Source organism: Sitodiplosis mosellana, unplaced genomic scaffold (assembly GCF_009176505.1).
Source record: "Sitodiplosis mosellana isolate CC-2019 unplaced genomic scaffold, AAFC_SMos_1.0 Smas_scaffold_6181, whole genome shotgun sequence".
Lineage (NCBI taxonomy): Eukaryota > Metazoa > Arthropoda > Insecta > Diptera > Cecidomyiidae > Sitodiplosis > Sitodiplosis mosellana.
In genome coordinates, this window is record NW_022601422.1 from 1107167 (window position 1) to 1131151 (window position 23985).

The 23985-nt window shown below is 35.6% G+C and overlaps 1 protein-coding gene across 6 annotated transcripts; it reads left to right on the top strand.

Moving 5' to 3' along the window:
- The first annotated feature begins 1698 nt into the window (after positions 1-1698).
- LOC129576268 (uncharacterized) lies at positions 1699-23312 on the top strand. Of its 6 annotated transcripts, none has more exons than XM_055461019.1 (19): positions 1699-1987; positions 2106-2653; positions 9142-9450; positions 15892-16101; positions 16250-16590; positions 16682-16738; positions 16905-17166; positions 17250-17538; positions 17608-17784; positions 17921-18398; positions 18520-18698; positions 18844-19298; positions 19365-19488; positions 19667-19877; positions 20385-20817; positions 20906-20977; positions 21063-22089; positions 22205-22418; positions 22538-23312. In XM_055461019.1, exons 3-19 carry the CDS (start codon positions 9399-9401, stop codon positions 22628-22630), a joined length of 4674 nt encoding a protein of 1557 aa, XP_055316994.1. In that variant the 5' UTR covers positions 1699-1987; positions 2106-2653; positions 9142-9398; the 3' UTR covers positions 22631-23312. The 6 variants fall into 6 exon arrangements, with proteins under 6 accessions (XP_055316994.1, XP_055316993.1, XP_055316991.1 ...); XM_055461016.1 differs by having other exon boundaries at positions 1700-1987; positions 2106-2244; positions 21060-22089; XM_055461018.1 differs by lacking the exon at positions 2106-2653.
- Positions 23313-23985: the final 673 nt, after the last annotated feature.

Consider the following 23985-nt stretch of genomic DNA (forward strand, 5'->3'; position numbering starts at 1 on the left):
AGGCCAATCAAATTGACGTAAATTAATCCAAGTGCAATAGAATTAATAGTATGTATGCGACGTGATCAAGTAAATAAGTAACGACGATGACGACGATGACGACGACGAAAAACAAGGGCCAGGGCAAGACTGAGCGAGACTGAGCGATAGAGAGGCAAACAAATAATAAATCTGTATTGTGTGGTGACAATCGGCTTGTTGTAAACCTTGTGTCGCATAGAATAGTCTCGGCCTATGCCTTCTTAGCCACATACACGATAATATACGATTCATAATTTTGTAGTTGTTGTAGACAGTTTGAACCCGGGCAACGGCAATTCCATGTCAAATTAAGAACAGGGAATGGTATACGTATCATTCCGCAATTTGATTTTCATGCAAAAATGATAATATTTTTCATTTCGAAGAATTTATTCATTACAAACATGTATTCATCATACTTTATCAACGTAATAAACTAATGAATGCTCTTATGTTCCTCTTCCCGTCCAAATCATACCGACAAAACAATATCATTTTGAATTCATGATAAGAAAAGGAATCGGTTTGCAAAATTTCAAGTTTATGAGCCTTTGAAGAAATCAAATGTGATTTATTCGTTTCACATCTTCAAGGCAAGAGAATTATTTCAAGTGCATAATCGGTATGGTTTATGATATAAAAAAAAAAGCTACGCAAAAATCAAATTCCAATTTAAAGTTGGAATCGTCAATGTAAACTGCACGATTTCATTTCTCCGAAAGTGTTTTGGATGATTTCTTTCTTTCGAAGTGTTGATTACTACAATTGTTAGCCCATTGTTCCATCGTTTGTTTTTTTTTTCTCTCTTGAGTAGTTGAGCTGTCTATTATTTTAATATTGAGCGGTTTTCACGTCGTTGTCTGTGCCCCGTGCAATTGATATTCGAGATGATGAGCTGGAAGCTTTAATGAGCCACAAATAGCTCGAACAAATCTGTACGGTTTGGTTGCGATGCGATTGTTTCGGCTTAGCTGTAATCAGTAATACAGTTGAAAATGCGTTTTGTTGTGTGTTGTGGTGTGTGCTGTGTGCTGTGTGCTGTATTGTTATTTGCATCTGCAATGGCTTTTTAGCTATTGTATCTGTTTACGGGTGTTTTTTTCCTATGCATATTTATTATATTAAGACAAAATACGAATGCGCCGATGTAGCCGTGATTTATTCGGTATTGTTAGATAAAGCGAGAGCGAGATGGAGAGGGAGAGTGAGAGAGAGAGACAGAGAGAGACAGAGAGAGATAGAGAGAGCAAGCAATGTTGGACGTTGGATCAAAACACATACTCACGATAATTAGTATATATATTTGATGTTGGAAAAAAAAGTAATGAGACATTTCGCCACATATTCATTCAATCCACCTATACAGATCGTTTGGATTCTATGCATGTGATGTGTGTTTTGTTTGTATAGTACAGTGATCATAGATCGTCATGCTGTTGAAATGCCATGTCTTTTATTCATTGATATTCTGTAAAACCAGTATTAATGTACTCAACCATACAAAACCTGCTGTTCGCTCACCAGCACACAACACACATACACACGCACCCATTTGCGTATACACAACACACTCTGGTTGTTTGTCAGTTTTGCGCTCTCACTGTCCCGAACGGTGAGTGTGTTCCGAAAGAACGTAGGGGAAAAAAACAAACAAATAAATGTGCGATCTACACCGCAAATCATGATCGCGCGTGCGAGCGAGTGAGCGAGCGACCGACCGTCGGATCGAGCGGCCAGCATTATATTTTTTTTTCTCTTCGTCCATATTCATTTCGTTCATAGTGTGGTCGATACGCGCGGAGTAGTAGTAGCATCAAATCAAATCAGCAGCATTAGTCCAGTGCAAATTAATCTTAAATATGTAGCAGTGTTACTGTTGTGTGCTGTTTTTCTCCATTTCTCGTCTTCTCTCATAACAACAGCAAAGAAAGAAAGAAAAATTGTTCAGTTTGCGCGTAAGAACTAGGTAATAACAACATTAAATAAAATTGGTTATATTTTTTTTTGCTTTTCATTTCGCGATCTCTCTCTCTCTCGCTCTCTCACTCGTATTTGTAATTGAAAATTCCAAAACAACGATACAGCACACGAAACAAACAACAACAATAGCACTCCCGAGTGGTATCGCCACACATATCATCCGAACTGAACAAAACGATACACGAATAAGAACAACAACATCATCGCGCGAGAGAAGCGAAAATAAAAAACAACAAATACCGAGTAAATTCATTTTGAATCTTTGTTCCACAAATTGAAAGAGTTGAAGGAATAAAAAGATCGGTTTTTATTATGCTGTTAAACAAAGTTGCAAAGAGTCTGTCTTTTTTTTCGTAAAAGTTTTGTGTAAAAAACGGTGTGTTTATTAAGCGCTAAAGTAAGGTGATTTTTTTTTCGCTGTTCGGATATCGTTGTTATGGTTGTTGCTATCTGTCGCTGCAAATTGACAACACAATGGAAGCATAGAAATTGATCGAATCCTAGACGTATTTTGGCTGGTCGGTTGTTTGTTTGTTTTTTTTTTTCGTTCATCTGCTGTCGAGAAGTGCCTTTATTTGGAACAGCATTTTGAAATTGAGAAACTGTACAGTATGTGCAATCCCATGCTGTTGTTGTGCATCAAGTGTTCAACGTGTGTATTCAGTGTAAAACGCAATATTTTTCATTCCTTCTACATCAAGCTCAAACTTGTTTTATAATTTTGTTTTGTACGAAATCATCGAGTATAACTTCGTTTTTCTATGTATCGAGTGTGTCAAAGTTTAAAGCAACGAAATTGAAGAGATAAAATGAACCAAAAAAAAAAAAACATACAAACAAATCAAATGTAACTATAATTATAATTGAGTGCCCTGGATCACAATCGTGTGTTCTTCGCACAGAATATTGGATGTAAAAAAATAATATACATTTTTTTGTGGTATTATCGCAAATAAATGATAAAATGCTAAATGCGTTAACTGACTGATTTTCAACATTTGTAATGAAAAAATATTTTTCAATATACATTTTATCTAAACAGCAACAATAACGACAACAACAACAACAAGTTTCAGTGAATGCAGTGAGCTATGTGTTAATCAAATTCAAATGAAATTGCAGTAAAGAACGAAAGAGTTGTGTTCATTTTTCACATCACAATTATTTTATGTTGTTTGTTGTTTTTGATCGGGAGTTTTGCACGAGCGATATTTGTGTGTGTGTGTGTGTGTGTGTGTGAGATTTTCAACGGAATTGTGCCATAAGAAAATCAGCGTTTTTTTTCGGCCAATCCTGTCAGTTGTCGACGAAAACAAAAGTGGAATCAACAGGCTTGGGCTGGATTTTTGGCGCCCGAACACAAACAAAAGAAAGAAATAAAATTTGGAGGAAAAAAAAGCACACGACACAAAACATCTCCCGATCACAACCTATTGTTGGTGAAACAATGTGCATTCTTAGTGTTATGTAACGGATAAGTGCGCCGCTGTTTTTTTTTTTGTTTTGTTTAGCATTTCGCATAAATTTTCTCAAGTGAATTTAAAATAAAAAAAGCAGCAGCAGAAGCAACAACAGCAGCGATGTAACAAACATCGAGACAAATCAATTCAGCGCTATTGCATTTTGTGGAAGAAACAAAATTGTCAGATTGATCGCTTGCAATGCACTGAAATTGCTTGAATCTGTCAGCTTGCAATGTATTGCATTTGTGGCGAAATCAAGTCACACATATATGTATATTTCAGGAATTCTGTTCTTTTAAGCAAAGGGAAAAAAGCATACATTCGAAAAAAATCAGTTAGACAATTCCATCAAAAGAAGAAAAAGAAAGTTAGATGTCAATGAAGAGAACAACATTTTGTTGTTGTTGTTGTTATTGTTGTTGCCGTTGCTAATGCAGAAGAATTCGACTTCTGTTTTAAGCCATGGTCTTTGAGCTGTATATATGTACATGTACATGTGTATACATGTAATATATGTCGCCATGTGCGGCCTTCTGTGTGTTTATGTGTTCGATGTATATGTTGTTCACTCTATCTCATTTTACCTTTTCGTATTGATATATTCGTGTTATGTTTTTATTTCATCGATTTGCTTCTTCCATCTGATTTTCTCGTGCTTCAAGCATTTAAACGGCTAGTGTCAACTCTTCAAATTGATTAATACACTTGCATACGTCTCAGCATTCATGTTACTGTTGATACTGCTAAAGTTCTGCCGTCGACGCCGTCACTTGTGTATTTTTCCTCAACACTTTGATATTTCAGATCGCTTGAACCGGTCTTCACAATTAGTATTTTTCTAACATGATTGCGAACGAACGATTATTGTACATTAGCTGAAAGCCATAACACAGAAACCCATACATATCATTTCCATGACTCAGACTCTTAGGCTGAAGAATCACATTTCTAGTGGCTGCCATTTATACATTCTTTTTTTTTTCTTCCCATGATTGTGTGTATTACAAAATAAATAGCCATTTTTATTTTGCGGTCTCTTTTTCTCTGAGTATTTATCCAGCCAAAGATGATCCATAAAAAATGAGAGAAAAATTCAAAGTGAGAAGAAGATGTAAACCAATCCACTTGACCGATATAGCAAATTAACAGACATTTTACCTAAAATTAATATCCGAATTAGATAGATAGGTCGATATTAGATTATTACACGATCTAAATCCAATTACTACATTTCTTTTTTAAGCAAATTCGATGTCTTTCAATCATCCCCATAGAGTTCCGTGTTTAGTTTTCATTTTCGATTTGATTAGCAAGAGCCTTCGAAAATCATTAGACAAAACCATCCATGCGTGGTGTCCAATTTAAATTGTCTTAAATCAAAGAAATGATCGAACACATTCACTAATTCAATCAAAACTTTGGCCGTTTTTTTTTATCCGCACAGCAACACACGACTATTTTACAACACAGGATTTACTCGTTTTCTTTGATGCAATAAACTAGCTCTAATCTAGGGGCATTTCTCACTTAAAAAAATGGAACCATTCCAATAAATATTGAACAATTTCTTCCATTTCTATCAATTCGGGTAAATGGATACACATTTACACTGAATGTGTGAAATACGTTCGCAGTATGAAGCTTAAGTACGTAATACTTAGCATACTTAACCTTAAGTACGTACTTAAGCTTGATACGTAAGTACGTTAAGTATGTTAAGTATTTTAAGTACGTACTTAAGGATGACAATCTTTATACTTAAGCTTAGGTACGTACTTAAGATTTGTACTTGCTATAGCAAGTTATAACAGAACTGAATTTATGAAATTGCAGTGAATTCACCAAAATGTTTTAGAATTGACTGGAATGTAGTAATTTGGTTCATATTAAATTTGACAATTCCAGACAATTTCATACATTTTTATACCATTTCAATGGGAAAGAAGAAATATCTTAAATTCTTGCACATTCGTTTCAATTTTTTGCGTGAGAAATGCCCCTAGGCTCTAATCCAATGTGAACAGGAATGTGTCCTAATTAATTATTTTCAACTCAATTGAAACACTTTTATTACCATCGTTGAAATTAAATTCCGAGTCACATTCAGCAGTTTCAGATTTAACAGCTGATTTTCTTGTGTTTTGCCACATAGCGTTTTAGGTGTTCCTATTTATCGATTTAATTTTTTTATTTCTATGAATAGAAAATAATCACATTTACATGTGTTGATGAAAATAGAAGCGACATTGCAGAAATAATCTTTACTAGCATGGATCGATTTTTAAAATTATATATGACCATGGATTAATGGATAGTACGGGGAGTTCCGAAAAACTCGTCGGTCAGAATGTATTCAGTCTATTGCGAGACGCCCGTTTATATATGACCATACCAGGGAAGTAGCTTAATCGAAAGAGGGTGTCAATACAAGCTACTTTTGTTCCATTTGAGTCTAATATCAGGCTCGTGACGATTTTTTGTGTTTGGGAAAAGCTGTTTTTTGCTCTCTCAAAAATCTAGGGAATTACTTTTTGACGATCTTGATAGAGCAGAATGGCTTAAAATGAAATTTTCCTGAAATTCTAGTCATTCCACAGTATCTTGCTAAAAGGATTTATCTCTCGCGAATGCTGCGAATGCATTCGCATTTCAGAACAAAAATTCGAATGTTTGCGAATGCGACGAATGCGGCTATGACAACAAACTTGTGACTGCATAATTCATTCGTTCATTCGTGTTTGGGCATGCATTCGCAACGCTGCCGTATGATTTCTATGTAAACATTCGCACTCGCATTCGTGAGAACGTTCGGGAACAGCGAAATACGACTGCCATACGAATGCGAATGTTTACATAGAAATCATATGGCAGCGTTGCGAATGCATGGCACTGAGCGCGAATTTGTGAATAAAAATTCGAATGCCAAACCGACATAGAAGCCCCTAGATATCTTGACCGCCAAAAAGTAATGAACAGCCAACTCCCCAGATTTTTGGGAGATCAAAAAATTGCATTTTCCAAACACCCAAAATCGTTCCGGGCCTAGAGTGGTCAACGAGCGCTCGTTCGTTCGTTTGTAGGTCGTATGCATGAAAACACCTTAGAAATTAATTTTTTCTTTATACTGAGACAATTTAAATAAAGACATTTCTATGGGTGAGATTAAGAGTAGTGTATGTTTCATTGACTTTGTTACGAACCTACGAACGAAAAAACGAATGAACTCTACCCGGGCCTGCTATTAATTGTGGAACAAAAATTGCTTGTATTGAGTCTCACTTTCGATTAAGATACTTCCCAAGTATGGTCATATTTGATCTTAAAAATCGATCCACCCTATTCAACATATTACACTGCGAAGATAAAAGAAAAAATCGTTTGTAGCCGAAAACGAATGGAATTTATTTTTTTTTTGAGAAACAAAAGACGAATATCGAAAATTGAACGTATAATTACCCATATGAGCGACTCATGCATTAAAATTACAATACCATTTTGATTGAATAGCCAAAGCCTCGTATTCTCATTTGAATCTTGCAAGTTGTGCTGTGTGAGCAACTCTATAATTTTCATCCCAATTCATAGAATCACACATAACATTTGTGCAATTTCTCAGGCACAATTTTGTTTTTCATTTCCAATATTACCCGTCAAATTCACTACAAAATTTTTATTATTTCAATTAATCATAAAATCTCAAACTGTAAAGATTCGGTTCTTCGAAATGTAAAAGCCTTTTTCAAAAAGGCTTAAATAACGGAAAAAAGCTATCAATATAGGAAGATCCCTCATCTTTCTTGAATGCGAAGTTTAGCAAACAATGTTCAAAATTTAATGAATTTAACGAAAAGAAACAAAAACGTCGATAGAACAGCCAAAAGTTGACTCAAAAATGATTGACTCGGTCAATATAAACTCTGTGAAAGAATCATATTTATCAAAGATGTGACAACATCTAAACAGGTTGGTTCACATTGAAAACGTCTCAAAATGTGATATTATCTTGACTTCATGATCGAAACACATAGAAAATTTTCATGAACTAAAAAAAACAATGCCTGAACGCGATTAACGATTCCAATACAAGAAAACAGTACTTAATTTGATTACTTCAATCAATGTTCGAATCATTCATGAAAAGAATGTTCCACGGCACAGGGGAAAGAAGAAGAACTGTGTCCGATACGGTTAAAAATGGGCAAAGCCAATGTTCGACCATCAGAGAAAAAGAGAGATCGATGTGCGCTGGTATCAACGACAGCAATTATTTAAATACTCATAACAGAACACAATTTAAATAAATACGGTGCTGATAACAGTCCAGTTTGTGTTCTCAGTGTTCAGTGTTCAGAGAATAAATAATTAAAATCGCATATAACAGCACATTGGAATATCTGGTTATTATGGCAATTATAGATGAATTTCTACTCCGAAAAAAACAAATGAAATTGTATACAAAAGTGGGCACAAAATATCCGGCGCGCGTGAGATAGAGAGAGAGAGATGGAAAACGTGAATTGATTGATGAAAATTTCAAGTATGCACTTGTTTATATATCAAGAATAATCGCATTGAAACGATGATGAGTTCAATCACATCAAGTGCAAGAGCATGTTTAACACGATCGTCAACACACGCAGCGCAAAAAAAATGACGTTCAATTTGCATTCCACCCATTTGGTGATCGAGGCGACAACGCCTAATTATTGACACATTGGCAAAATTGAATCTTAATTCGCCAGAAAAATAGCAAAAGAGTTATCCCAATCAAATTGCTAATAGATATTTGGCGACGATCGACATTCTCTCCATCGTTATTTTTATTGCTGTTGCTTCTTTTCGCACCAAACATCGAACGTTGATTGGATCGATTCAGGGCTTAATTTTGGGCTGTGTCGAGTATCTTTTGTAAGATCCGCGATTATGAACCCATTATATTTTAATTACGATGTGTTGGCATGTGCATTTGGCCAAACGACAAAGGCTACAATTTGATCTTGATGTGGTCATCATCTTTTCGTAACCGCCTCCAAATATATTTGCTCCGTAAAAAAAAGGCACTGAACCAACTCTGTCTAATCGAAGCGTCAAACAATTCATTTTGGTTTTAATTGGCCGATCACACACAATTTGATGAAATGGTGCTAAATTGTCTGCACTAACTAGACAAAGCAGAGACTTTGGCCTATGCGAAACTGCATTTTGTTGCTCTGCGTGTATGTGTCTCTCTCACTCTCCACTTCGGTTCCATAATTACATTGATTCTGCACGGCGTTCTTGTCGCCTTCACATGCTAATCAAAATGAAATCGGTTTCAACATTCATAATTCAATCAGAATCATTAATTAACTCATCAAAATGATTCAAAGAGACGCATGAACGCAAAAAGCACATACACACACACAGAACGCAATTCGAAATCATTTCGCCGAAATGATAAAAAAAATGAAACGCTATATCGGGCTCTAAAAAAACTGTTTAGCTTCATTTGCTCTTGTTCTCTCTCTTCAAGCTAATGCTTTTTAAATTGCTCTCGAATCATTCGATCACCCCTGAAATTACATTGTAATTCTTATCTTTTGTTTTCTTTTTTCTCTTCTCTTTCTCGCTCTGCATTGCTCCACTTGCTGCAAAAACGAAAATTCACCCAACGAAATCAACAATGTACCGAATTTAGACGATGCCGTCACACCAAACCAAACACAACATACTATTGGATGGAAATTATATGTCGGCGTAACATCGAGTTGAAAAAATGATTTGTAATATCCAGATTGTGAACACAATTGAGCGCATTTTTAGCCATAATATCAGTTGATTTCAAAGTGTTTTCCTGTTGAACAATACATCCCTCGACAACAAGTAAGAAGTGACAACAACAACTAACCGCAAGTGCGAACAGATCGGAAAACAAGTTCACCCCATCGTTGACGCATGGATAAAGCTACTATGGATTTTCTCAATGATTCCGTGCTTGCTCTATTCGGTAAGTTGATCATTTTGGTCTTTTTACGCTAATTTCAAGGCTCATCATTATGTAGATACCATAAATTGTTTCGATATTCGAAATTTTTATTAGGAAATAATTAGTATTGGTGAAAAATGAAGCAATTCAACAGAAAAGTTGCCGTTTCATGCGATGGTTTCGTGTAAATTTCTTTGAAAATAGACATTTTTTGCTTCATTTATCAAATTCATTCCAGTGAATTCATTTAAAAATAGATGGTTTATATTATTCAGAACTAGAATGAAATTCATTAAAATTGGATTGCGATACGAGTGCGGGAAAAAAGGATCATTTATGAGCCTGAAAAGCAATTGAAAATATAATAAAATCTGTCGATTCATGCGTTCGCACAAAATTACATGTTTGATACGCATCCGATGCGAATCGAAAAGAAAACTATTTGTTATATTATTTGAAAGAGTTTTGAAAAGAAAAAAAAAATGAACGCGACAGCAAAGGTTTTTTTCCCTATTCGGTCAATCAGCGTCAATCTTGTTAATGTTCCTACCGACGAATGTTGGCATTTTAATTTGCACACGGTGTGTTCATCTATTTTTTCGGCACTACATGAAATGTAGAGCTATTAGATCTATTTGTTTTGAATTTCAGGCACGTTATCGTATAATTCTGAACGCTTCGACCGATTTCGTTCAAATGTTCGGTGTAGGTCCATTTGGCACACAAACTCACGAAGCGAGCAGGTTGATCGCGGAGCAAAGCGGTGCACCTAACTAGTTTTTGTCTACATTCCGCTTGGAAAAGTTGGGGAAAATATTGATCAAACTTGGCTAAACACCAACCACTCTTCGGCAAATAGCAAATTGTTGTTGAAAATATAATTCACAGTGCGCGCAGTAAAGCCTTTTTTCCTTATAGTAATTTTGGGTCGCGTTTTGATGCCATTTATCTATTTGTGATCTGCGTGTGTGTGTCATCGCCGCCGTGTATGTATGTGTACAATACATTCAACAACATGTCTATATCCAATTGTATAGTTTGTATGAAAAAAAAAAACTATTTTCAATGTCTCTTGCGATTTATCGCGCACAAATTTCCTTCGACAATTTTTGTATTGTTTGCCATGCGAAAATAAAACGGAACGAATTTATGCGAGAGAGCTGCGTTTTAAATCAAGTCAAAGTGCGACAGTTCAAGCCAAATGTGAGTCTCAAGAACTTTGAGCATTTTTGCCAGCACAGAATGACGACAGATATAGTGTTACTATGAGTATGAATAGAAATGCAAAGAAATAGCACACCATCCAAAACACACCCCTCCCGCCGATGATTAGCAACTTGAACATACACCTTGGCCAAACCATTGCGCAGCACACAGCTACAAACTATCTCTCTCGGCCAACCAACAAACAAACAAAAAAACTAATATACACAAACTGAAGAAAAGTAATTCAGTTCTCGTGTGCACACGATATTCGTAGCATTATTATCGTAAGCGGTTGCTTGTTTTCGGTTCACTTTTTGGCCGATCAATTTTGGCTTTGATTACAACGTTGTTCTGGATTTTGTTGTTTTTCTATTCAAAAACAATCAACTAAACCCATTAAATTGATGTTACTCCAATTGAATAACATTCTGTTTTTTTTTTTCTCTGTAGACAACTAATCCATGATTTTGTTTTCAATTTAAGCAAAATATAAGTGCAATTTTTGTTTGCAAATCTCTGTATTGACCGAAATTCATTCGATCGGTGATTTAGTTGCTTTTTTTCTTCAAATAAACGTGTTTTTTGTGCTCAATTAACCATCTAATTTGAACTTGGATTAAATTGAAACATGAAAACAGATGGATAGTGACGAAGTGCTTTGTGTATATACAACAACAAAAAAAATGATCAGTTAATTCCAACGAAAATTGCATCTGTAAAACGAGGAAGTGCACTTATCGTCGTCTTATTATTACGAGGGGAAAACGAAGTCAAATTTTAACCGTTGGGGAGTGCCCCATTTGATATCACTCTCTAAATTACCATGGAGTATGCACGATCATTAGGTAAACATTGGAACATTCATTTCAAATGTTTTTTTTTTCATAGTTTTTTTGCAGTGAGCTAATTTCGAAAAGACTGAGATATGTTGAGAAAAAAAAATCAAAATTGTGAACTTTTTCGTTTGCACGAGGACTTTTGATAAAATCGTCAAATTTCTAAGAGTTCCTTCGCAACTCTTCCGAAGAAAACTGTTACGAAGGAACTTTGAATACGATTTTGTCTCGTCAATTTTAAAATTTAGAAGAAATAATGAATTTCTATCACTTACGTAACGACATGTTTTCAAACTCAGTTCTGGAGAGTAGCGGTCATAACACCTCGGACGGACACCATACTAATGTAACAGAAACACAGAAACATGTTCTCCACTCCAGAACGACACTTTAAGCCGAAACGGCAACAACCGATTGATTCAAGTCATGTAAATGATAATTCGCGAACAAGATTGCACATCCAAACACAGAAGAGATTTCTTCAGAAGTGAAAAATTAATGAATTATCAAATAATTTATGGATGCAAACAACGTCAAAGACAGTTTTGGATCAACAATTTCAACATAGTCATTGGCAATTTGAACGAGCAAAATGTCAATATGTTTTAAAAGAGATGATATTCATCTCCGATAAAATGATAACTATATTTAAGATCATCAAATATCATCAACTTCAACATCAAATGGTGCTAAAATGGCAATTTGAATTGAGCACGACGTCTTCTTTTCAAATTCAAATTGACATTTCGTTGAATAACATTCATAAATCACAAAATGTGTGAAACAATTTAATGACAATTTGCTCCCATAATTCAAAAAAAAGAGAGGTATTCAACCGATGACCCGAAAAAGGAGATCAACAAGGGGAGAAAGGATAAAAAAAAAGATTTCAAAGAAAGAGTTGAAGATGACCTAAGCACTTTTGGTTTTATCTCTCTGACTTTCAGAATGCCTAGAGTTTAAATCAAGCGGCGCATATGCTGCACACAAATTCCACGAAACCGTCGAGTGTCTATGATTTCCAATTGTTTTCGACCGTTCGTGTGCCTATGCAAATTGTTTTCCCTTTCACGAATATTTCACGCACTGCTGAGCCCATTTGCGCTCTCATCTCACTTTTAACAGAATTTTTCCAATAAATTAATTGATCGTCTAAGCATAACGCGTACACACATCAAATCAAATCGAATCGAATTGAGCGCAATAAAGAAAGAAAGAAAAAGAAAAAAACGGCAGCGCCAATGTTGGAATCGAATGGGATGCACGAGCCGTAGAATGATGATGATGCCGCCAAAGAAGAATCAACAAAAAAAAAATGATATAATAGATGTTCAAAAGCAGCAGCCAAAGAAATGGAAAGTGATAATGATGCGTGAACTAAAACTGCATTGCCAAATCCATTGAACATTACATTTTATTGAAAGGGAAAAACGCAAAGCCAGTCAAACGATACAGAAAAATAAAGTAAAATGATTCCAATAAAAATGAATGAAATCGAAAATGATTAAATGTTATACAAACGTCAAAATTTAACTCTAAGATAAATAAACAAAAGTGAAGAGAAAAAAACAAACAAGAGAATATCGTTGTAGTGCATTTGCGTATGCAGCGCACGCAGAGCCAAGCAAAGAAACGTAATGTTGCCTGTCGTTCAATTTCAATGCCGCTCGCCAACCGATTTTTCGCAGAAGCAATACGTCGCACGAAATATAGATAGAATGTACGATACAGAATCATTTTACCAATCATAGTTAATTATTGGAATTGAATTTGCACGCTTTCGTCGAATTAGACAACTCCCCGAGTAGTTATATGCTTTGGTGCTATGCTTAAATACAAGCCCACTACACAGACTATAGAATGTTTCTCGGAAACAATTCAGAACACGGTCCATTTCTGATATCGGAACTAATTACTTTATTCTGATCTGCTAACGAACGAAATGAGCAAATAATGCTTTCGGATTTTTTCTCTCTCCACACATTCGACTGAAATTGAAGCAGCAACATTTTCAAGAGAAATCAGATCTTCTGATAACCCAAGCGTTGATCTTCAACAATTTCCAATGAAATGGCACATTTTTAATCGACATTCATTTTTTGCCGTTGTTGTTGCTATTGTTGTTCAACATTTCATCAGTATTTGATTTTTGTTCAAATTTTTGGTTAACATTTGAAGAAACTCGAGCTGAAAAGATTTGCAGAAAAATCCACTGTCAAAAATGATCCCCTTGAACATTAAAATTGCATGGAGCAAAAGAAAAGAGATTGAAACGGTGATAAAAATTTTAAAATAATACCGCATTGGTATCAATTTTGTTAATAATGACGATCTCGGTGCAAAACCGCTGAAATCAACATTTACGATTGATCGAATATTTTAATTAATCATCAAAAAATTGTTTTAATTAGACATATTTTTTCAGCTACTATAAATAATAGTAGGAAAATACCACCAAAAAATATAAAAAGAAGTGTTTTCGTAAGAGAAAGACCATCGGTCTTAAAAATGATAATTTCCCATTGAAAAAAGTTGAAAATGATAACTCTATCCAAAAAAAAAAAAAAAAAAAACAATCAATTTCATTTGTAAAAATGCATCTCACTGTTGTTCATAAATCCAAATTTTACACTTATTCGAAGTAGTGAAAAAATACATGTGTCTCCATGCATTCACATTTTGTTTACTGCAATAGCGTTGAAGGGCAATTCATTAATAAAAATCATTAGCAAAAAAACGAAAATTTTAGTTAACACAAGTGCAAAATAAATGCAAATGTTGTGTGCACAGCCTTAAAAAAACAATGCTTTTCGGCTCCAAATGATACATAAAGATAAAATAATTGATAAAAAAAAAATCATCGAAAAATAAAATTCAGGCAACGAACAATCGATTGCATGTTTGAAATCAATTAGCGTGAACGATTTGAAGAAGAAGAGAAAAACACTGATATTTTTTTCTCTGTTTAGTTTCGTTTGTGTCTTACAAACGTGTCGGTTAAATGTTTAGTCGTAACATTTGTTGTTTATGATTTTTATGCTTTGTACATGCAATTTCGCTCAGCCGCGCCATTTTTTTCTCTAAGAGAAACAAAAAAAAAAATAACATCTACACAAATCATACAACACACATTCAATGCTGTGCATGCTCGCCTTTTTTCGCTCCAATTATCAGCTTAATTATGAATTTTATTTAATCGAAACCAAATTTATTTGACGCCATCTTCAGCAGATAAATATGGTGGAATGATATAGAAGTGAACTAAACGGTGCACCTTGTGAGATAAACCAATTAGATCATAATCGATTTTGAAATGAGAACTTTTTCAAGATTTCTGGACAAGACAACTGGGCATTTGTTTGAAATTCTTGAGCTGATCAAAAATGAATGGAAAAAACATTCTTCGACACGAGTATTGAACAGAAAAGAGAAACCATTGAGCATAAAGTTCTTGCTTTATTGATCAACAGCATGGGTAAAAACCACCCCCTAACTCATGCTACATGGATAAAAAAAAAACATACCGACGTTTATGCAATCGCAAAACACACTCGTTGTTTGATCGATGACGAAGACAAAAGTATGACAAGGAGAGCACACATAAAGGGGAACGATAATTTCTATTGCGACGCTTGAAATTCTGACTTTGCCATTCAAACCATTTTCCCTCAAACTACCAAGTGTAATTTTAGAAGAAAAAAAAGAAAAAATCCAGCAATTCGTATATGAATTGTGCAGAAAGAAATAGAGAAAGTGAAAGAGGAGATAGGTGGGGAATAGAAGGGAAAAAACGACAGTTCATAAATTATATTCGGTTTAATGCATCTATTCTTCGTCAAACGTTCTATGGCTCATGATTTTATTTACAATGGTATCGTTAGCAACGATATGTTGGTACGTTTGTTACATAAATGAATAGGACATGAATTTCGAATGCGATCGAACCCGGCTCATTCGGCGATAATGATGATGATGAAAAGTCAGTTTTTCTCCACGGCACAGAAAATTCAATAAAAAACAAAAGTGATGCATGATAAATGAATTTCAAGACTTTTCATGCTTTTTTTTTCATCATCTTGATTTTTTATTTTCATTATCCCTAAATACTGACGACTACATAGTTATCAAACCATAGCATTCAATCGTAAAATATTTTGGAAATTAGCTGTGCGCGAGAACGTTCACCGCATGTTTATGGTGTAATTAACGATTTAATCGTTCCAACGATGATTACCAACTCAAAAGAAATTATAAAATTAGTTTTTTTATTACGTTATTTTTTGTTGGTGTTGTTATTGTATTCAGCTTTGAATAGTCAGCCGAAGGTCTACTGATAGATTCAAATTTTATGTGTATTTTTTTTTCCTTTCTCTCTCTCTCTCTCTCTCTCTCTCTCTCTCTCGTTGATACGCCCGTTTAGGTCGCGCTGATTTTGTGGGTGGAATAGATAATGAGGCTCTTGATTTTGGACAATTGGAATCATTCGTACATTTGCCAGCAATCAATACGTCTAGCAACAATGGAAACACGTCAGCGATTACATTGTCTCTAACCACAGTCACAACAGCACCAGCTCATACGATAAGCACATCATCAGCTAGTGTTGCTCCCACAAATGCACCGACACATGGTTTGTTTCGTCCGATTTTTACATTAAAACTCTTGCTCTTTTTTTTTGCTACGACTTTTTTCATAACTTCAACTAATTTTTGTACATTTGAATCGCTGAACAAAAGAGTAACAAAAATGAAATGCAAACAAAATCTGTATCGTTTCAGGAACTTTACCTGATTCACCACCAGATTCAGGCAGTGAACCGCCGTACAGTCCAACCGATTTGCATGCGATAAATAATTTGAATCAAATTACATATCATCAACATCACTATCCAAATAATTCACACCCCGCGAATCCACATCAGCTTGATCAGACCATGCATGTGAACGATCCAAACAATGTTGATTGCCACAATGGCAGCATCAATGGCAATGCCAACAATCCCACATCGTCAATTCACAAAACTGAAGATATTCTTCTCTCATCCACCGCGATGACTCTACCCAACTCAGTCACAAATCACATGATGTTGCAGAATAACGATATGATGATGCAACAAAACGTAAGATCCTAGGGAATATGCTCAATTTATTTGAGGAATATTTTAAAATTCGATCAATTGAATATTTATCTTCAAAAACTGGACTTTGCAGACACAATCTTTACTTGGTCTCGGAGCTCATCACTCAATCAACATGGGACGGAATAATGTAAGTTTAATATTGTGCTTAATCACATACCAACATAAATACTTGACAAATAAAGCGCTTCTTGACTAAAAATACACAAAGAAATCGACATGAAAAAAAATCAAAAAAAAAAAAAAAATCAGAGAACAAGTTGAAAATTCAACTAACAATCATCCAATTTATCCAGGTATATCGTAACGATGGCAACAATTTGCTGGCATTGAATGCCGATGATGATTTCAGTTGTTTAATGAACGACACAATGTTTCAAATGCCGTCAAATGGACTGAATTGTCACCAGAGTCAGAATAATCACCAACAACTACAAACAGCTACATCGCACCCAAATGTTAATTCATACAATCCTCATGTTTTATCTCAAATGACAACGGCAGTGATGCCGACATCTCATTCAGCCGAAATGCCACATTTGTTAAACCCACGTAAACGTGAGCCAACTTCATTATTCCATCGAAAGTCTTAGGGAAAAAATCTGTATTGAAAAACAACTCTTTGGTTTTATTTGCGACAGGAACAATGAGCACAATGGCACAACAGAATGACTACAATTCACAAAGTATTTTAGAAAACAGCAATGAGCAACAGTCAATAGGTAGTGTTATACCGATCAAGCGATCAACATCTGTAATATTGCCGGCTATAAAGCCAGAGCCAGATGCGCTCAGTCCGTCGTGCGTGTCCTCGTTAATTGAACCAGCGACGCCACCTTCCAAATCGTCATCCGTAGATGCGTGCAGTAATGTTAGTAGTTGTAGTACAAGCATAACATCACCCGTTTCCACAACAATCATGATGCCAGGGTATGTACACTTTTTTCACTAGAAATTTTCCCATTGTGCATTTAAAATAAACTTTTACTCGAATTTCAGCATCGTGGAATCGAACTCATCACCAAATTTGCAGCAACAATCACAAGGCCAAGGGCAGCAAGGAGCTAATGGCATTGAAAATGGTTCCAATGACTCGTTTCCAATGCAATGCATTCGCTTCTCACCGTTTCAACAACAAAATTGGCACATTCTCTGCGATCAAAGCTTACAAGAATTGTGAGTTGCTTGTCTTTTGGAATTTAATTTCTTTTGTATTCACACCTGTTGGTTGTATGGTGAACACTTGTTGTTGTCCTTCCTTATTAACAAGTCGTGAAAATAATTCAATGTTAAATGCTTATCTACCTCACAGGCCCCTGCCACACTACAGAGTCGATGCAGACAAAGGGTTCAATTTTTCTAATTCAGACGATGCATTCGTATGCCAAAAAAAGAATCACTTTCAAATCACATGTCATGCTCAGGCACAAGGTGCGCCCGCTATATTTGTGCGAACGGAAAGTGGTCTCGAGAAAATCAAATCGTTTCATTTACATTTCTATGGTGTTAAGCTAGAAACACCCACGCAAACCATTCGCATTGAACAAAGCCAATCGGATCGTTCAAAGAAACCATTTCATCCGGTGCCTATTGATCTGCAAAATCGTCAAGTCAGTAAAATAACCGTGGGCCGTCTGCACTTTTCCGAAACAACAAGCAATAATATGCGTAAAAAAGGCCGTCCAAATCCAGAACAACGATACTTTCAGCTGGTTGTCGGTTTGCATGCTCACACACATTCCGGAAATTTTCCGGTGGTGAGCCAGGGCAGCGAAAGAATTATCGTCCGTGTAAGTTTTACATATACAAGATTAAGTGGAAAAAGATTGTTTTATTTAGCCCGAAATAAATGTTCATATCATGATGAGTGAAATAGTGATATAGTCAATTTTGATTTTGTTTTTATTGCAGGCGTCAAATCCCGGTCAATTTGAGAGTGATGTGGAGTTGTGTTGGCAACGTGGTGTAACTCAGGATTCAATATTTACACATGCAAATCGTGTGGGCATCAATACAGATCGACCCGACGAGAGTCTTGTCGTTCATGGCAATCTGAAGGTGTCGGGACACATCGTTCATCCATCCGATAGGTGATATTCAATTTCTAAATTATAGCGTATTAGTAACATTTGTTAGTGATAACTTGATCTTGGTGCAAAACCATCAAAGTGAAAAGTGAAAAAATGTCAATTTTTTACTAATTCTCCATCAAAATAAAACAATTATCTCCGATAGTCGGGCGAAACAAGAAATTGGCGAACTGGACACATCGCAGCAACTGCAAAATGTGAAACGCATCCGTGTGGTGCGGTATCGATATGATCCCGAATTTGCCGTTCATCATGGTTTAATTAGCAACACACCAGCCATTAAATCTTCGACCAAATTCAATAGAACAAACGAACGTGAAAATTCAAGTGCGCCAGAAAATGATGTTATCGAAGTGATTGACACCGGTGTTATTGCGCAAGAAATTCGAGAAGTTTTACCTGACGCCGTTCAAGAAACGGGAAATATTTTACTACCCAGCGGAGAAGTTATCAACAATTTTCTGGTGGTGAATAAAGATCGCATCTACATGGAAAATATTGGAGCGGTTAAAGAGTTGTGCAAAGTGACCGGATCATTAGAAAACCGGATAGAACAGCTTGAACGAATGAATTCACGTCTCGTTCAAGTTCGCAAAATTGGTAGGCATCACAAACGAAAAACTCAATCAAATGCTAAGGCTCTAGAAATTTCTTGTGCATTTTCAGACCAATCCGATTGCTCTCATTCAAAGTGTAAATTCGGCCAGTATGATGAAGATCCAATAGAACCATGTTCAAACAAAATGATACAAATTACTATTGTTGTATTAGTGATAATAATGGCCATTTGGTAAGAGCGCAAACTGCACTTTTCTATAAAAATCAACTAAATAGGAAACATAACGCGTTTAAACTTAACATTATTGAACAGGCTGGAAATTAAACCCATAGTAGAAACTTTATTGGAAACTATATAGATTTGAATTTACTAAGGTTTTGCTAACGTTTTGTTTTCTTCAATTCCATAGTTTAGCAGCAATATCCACATTGTATTTTGTGGAGCATAATAAACAAAATGATTGGCATCCGCACCAATTCTACTTGGACAAACATGCGCTCGTAAATAGTAGCTACGGCGGAAATGGCATAGTTGGTGATGGACCGGAAGGAGGCGGATTTAGCGCGAGTAACAATGTATTATTTGATAATTGGAATGATAATCATATCATCTCAAAAAAGGTACATTATCGGAATGTTCAAATTCAAAAATGAATACCCGTGTGGAAAAAAAATGACTGATTGACTGACTTTAGATTCAGTCAGCGCCGTAGCCAGAAAAAAAATTGGAGGGTGCAAAATCGAAATTTTTCTTTTGTTGCACCTTTGAAACCCGATTTTGCACCCGATTTTGTTGCACCTTTGAAATTTTTGGAGGGTGCAATGCACCCATTGTGCCGGCCTGGCTACGGTGCTGGATTCAGTTGACTGTAGTTGATTGAATTTATGTTTTTGTATGAAGAAAATCACTTTGTCCCAAAATAAGCAATTTATTTTGACTTGTAACTTTAAACGATTTCAGTTAACTTTGATAGACTTACACTACACGTTGTACTGAAATGTCAATCGAAGTGAATCATTTTTGTGCGAAATTAGTTAACTGACTGGTCAGTTACAATATTTGCACACGGGTTATAACAAAAAAGAAGGAAAACACACCTTTTAATTATGATTCGTTTTTGTGAACAGGGTTCGAAACAAACACACCATAATACTCAAAATGGAAACAATTCTCAGCAATCATCCATATCGATAATTGAATCGGGTTCGCCAAATACTGGCTCTCATTCCACGGGTGGGATCAAATCAAATAATGGCAAATTAGACGGAGAAAGTCAATCGAAATCAACAACACCATTACAAATAACACCCGGAGAAGTTGATTTCGAGAAAATTCTACCAAACTCCAATCGAACCAACGAGATCATCGGAAAACAAGCAAAACTGGCGCTTACGAAGTATGATAATGAAGTAACGACCGAAAAGGTGCAGCTGAAGGGAAAAATTGGTGAAAGCTATCCTGGACCGCCAGAAGTAAGCAATTCGATCGTTGAGGGTCCCACTGACGATGGGATAGAGGCAAACATTATTGAGGACGGACCAAATCCACCACGGAATAACAGTACGTATTGGATTCCGTTGGATGATTATCATCATGAAAATTGATGGAAGCGGTTTTTCACAAATCTTTATTTTAAAAATATTTTCAGGCAAATCAGATAGTAAAAATGTAGCAAAGACCCAAAGCAATGACATTGAAAATCGCAATGCACCCAATTCAAGTGAGTTTACTGCAAAAGTTGAACGAATTTTCTCTACATTTTCTCACCTATTGAACTTATTTAATATTATTTATATTTTCAGAAGATGACCAATTGACCGAATCAGATTACCATCATCGTGAACGCAAGTTTCCATTTCCAATCGGTCTACCATCGCATTGTGAGCAAATTCCAAATCGAACCGCTTCAGATTCACCACCACCGTTGCTGTGTCCTTCATATTGTGCGATGAGCAGTGGCAATGAGCCGGCAAAGGTGAATCAAGTGTCTGAAATGCCCGAAGCACCAGAGAATATACCCGAACATGATGACATAATTGAAACCAGCACGGCATTTAAGTCACAAAAGACCATCACCACCACCATTACCACCACAAAATTACTAGCAATCGAGCGAAAGAGTGAATCTATTGAACTATCGACAACTTTGAGTGATAATTTAAATCACACATCGGTTGAACACACAACGGCCAAAGATAAAATTGATAACAGTTCACATGATCCATCGCCAATCGATGATAAAAACAATGTCAATAAAATGGCAATTCAGGCAGAAGAACCAGTTGAAGTGCGAGATTCTGTAAGTAATACACAAAACACACTAGCACCAGTTGTGCAATCAAATTATTCGGAAAAAGTGGAGCCAATTCCAAACGATCGCACCGATGATATGCATAAACCAAACGAATCGCTTGATACCAACACCGAAATCAAGCAGCAAGAAATTGAATCATTTGCTGACGCCCATTCGGGTTCGATCAAAGAAAATGACATAAAGCCTACATTCATGAAAAATGAGAATAAATCTGAAAAATCGTCCGAAGACGGCGTTGAAGCAGTACCAAAGCCATCCAATGGAATTCTCGAACCATTGGCGAATGGTGCCACCTCAGCAACACAAACAACCGCTTCGACACCTTCATCCTACGGTATTCCACTTAATGCAGCAAATCCAGCATGCCTCATAATTTACTTGCAAATTCGAAGTGAATCTTTCAATATGACAATTGGTTACGATCGAATTTGCCGCATCAATTTGCCGAATTTCAACATCACCTACAATATTCCACTCTCGAAATACATGAAGGAACATCGATTTGAGCTCGTTTTCGTGTAAGTTTTTGCTTTGAAAATTATCTGCCACAAATTTATGTAGAGTTTGTGGGAAAATCTTTGAATTTGTTCCCTTTATTTATCGTTATTAAAAACTGATTTGTATTGTATGCAGAACACAAAATCCACTGGAATGGACACTGTGCTCGGTGAAAGAAGACACCGGCAAAGGGAGTCACATTCATTTAGATAGTCATAATATCACCGATGAAACTATGTTTTATCAAAAAAGAACTGCATCCCATGCCAGCTTTGAGGTCAATATCCCGTCATTTGGCGATTTCGAGCGACAAATTGAGTTTCAAGCCAATCTCCAACCGTCAGATTTGGTGAGTACAATATAGACAAAAGTAATTAGCAATCCACAAATCAATCAACGTTTTATTTCGCTGTTGGTTAATGCGAATTATTTTAAAAAATGAATTTTGAATTTTTCGTTTCATTTCAGATCCCATGTCGATCACCGGTGCTACTCAATGGAAATCCCATGCAAACCGTTTTATATAAAATTAACATTTATCGTGACTGCACACAGCAATAAACGAATGTGCTATTCCAAGATATCTTTAGCTGTTTTTAGCTGTTTTTTTTTTTTTAAATTGACTTTAGGCCACAAGAAATGAAGCTGTAATAATTTGATTTTCGCGTAAAGCTAGAAAAATGTAAATATCAAAAGACAAATTGTATGTGTGGGTGAAAATTGTGCGTGAAATCTGTGTGCATGATGACAAAGTGGTTGCTATTATAAATGAAAACCAATCGCAGTATGTAGTTTATTAATAAAATGAAAAAAAGAATGTTTAGCAAATAACATCAACGCGGCCCAGATTTGTTTTGAATACGAAGCAAAAGCAAAAACAATGATGGAGCTCAAGAAATTACGAAGGAAATGCTTCATATATCCATTGAACAATACATTTGACAAAAGACAAAACAGTACAGACTTTTAGTTGTAGACATTTTGCCTTTCTGTTGGTATTATTACGTATTGTAATTTGTATTTGTATTATACTAAGTCATTTTTTATTCATTTTTTTCTCTGTCTCTATCTCTCTATCTCGCCTTGTTTTAAGCGTTTCACTTATTACAATACATTTATTTAGAATATGTGGTGAAAATCTGCAGATTAGGATCAGACCAGTGTTTTATACATTGCTCCCCTCTCCCTCGTCAAATTCCAATCAACTTATCACTAAATAAAATTTTGAATTAGAAAAAAAAAATCAATCGACTTTTAATTTCGATTTCGTTTCTATCTTTTCGCAATTCTAAGATCATACGCAAAACTGATATTTGAGTAAAGTGTTATTTTTTAAAGTCGAAATGACTTTTTTCGCAGAAATGAAAAAATAAGAACAAAATCATGTCATCATGGGTAATCCGATCGATGCGTTGTAAACAACTCTGTTGTTCTCAAGCTCAGCAGATAGCATTTTGCGCCTATCGCCCAGCTAAATAGGAGATATTTGTTATGGTGAGTTAATTGTGTTGATGTGAAACCACAATTCAATTTATTTTCGTTCAAAAAAGATATTTTCGTAGAAAATGATAGCCATTTAAGAATGATTGCATCAGAACGCTAGTGAAACTGGATAGCCCGAATATCGATCGGATGAAATCGAAATTTAAACTTATGTCGTGAAATTTAAACTCAATTTCACAATAGAGACATAAAATTTCACATGTCAAAAAAAATGATGAAAAGTAAATTCCCATTCCCTCGTTATCGCTCGTCATTTTTTTCCCTCACATTGGCACATTTAACGCTTCAAAAAAAGGCATTTGGAACTTATATTTGTTGCGCATTAAAAACAGACAAATGTGAATTGTAACAAAATTTCCCGACTTGAACACACTGTCCAAGTTTAGCATTCGTGGAAAAAAGGCATTTTGACG

Excerpts from the sequence above, each read along its gene's own strand:
- LOC129576268 (XM_055461016.1), top strand. The coding sequence starts at position 9,399 with ATGGATAAAGCTACTATGGATTTTCTCAATGATTCCGTGCTTGCTCTA. Across the intron at positions 19,299-19,364 it reads CGTTCAAGTTCGCAAAATTG|ACCAATCCGATTGCTCTCAT; the intron begins GTAGGCATCACA and ends GTGCATTTTCAG. Across the intron at positions 20,818-20,905 it reads AAATCCACCACGGAATAACA|GCAAATCAGATAGTAAAAAT; the intron begins GTACGTATTGGA and ends AAATATTTTCAG.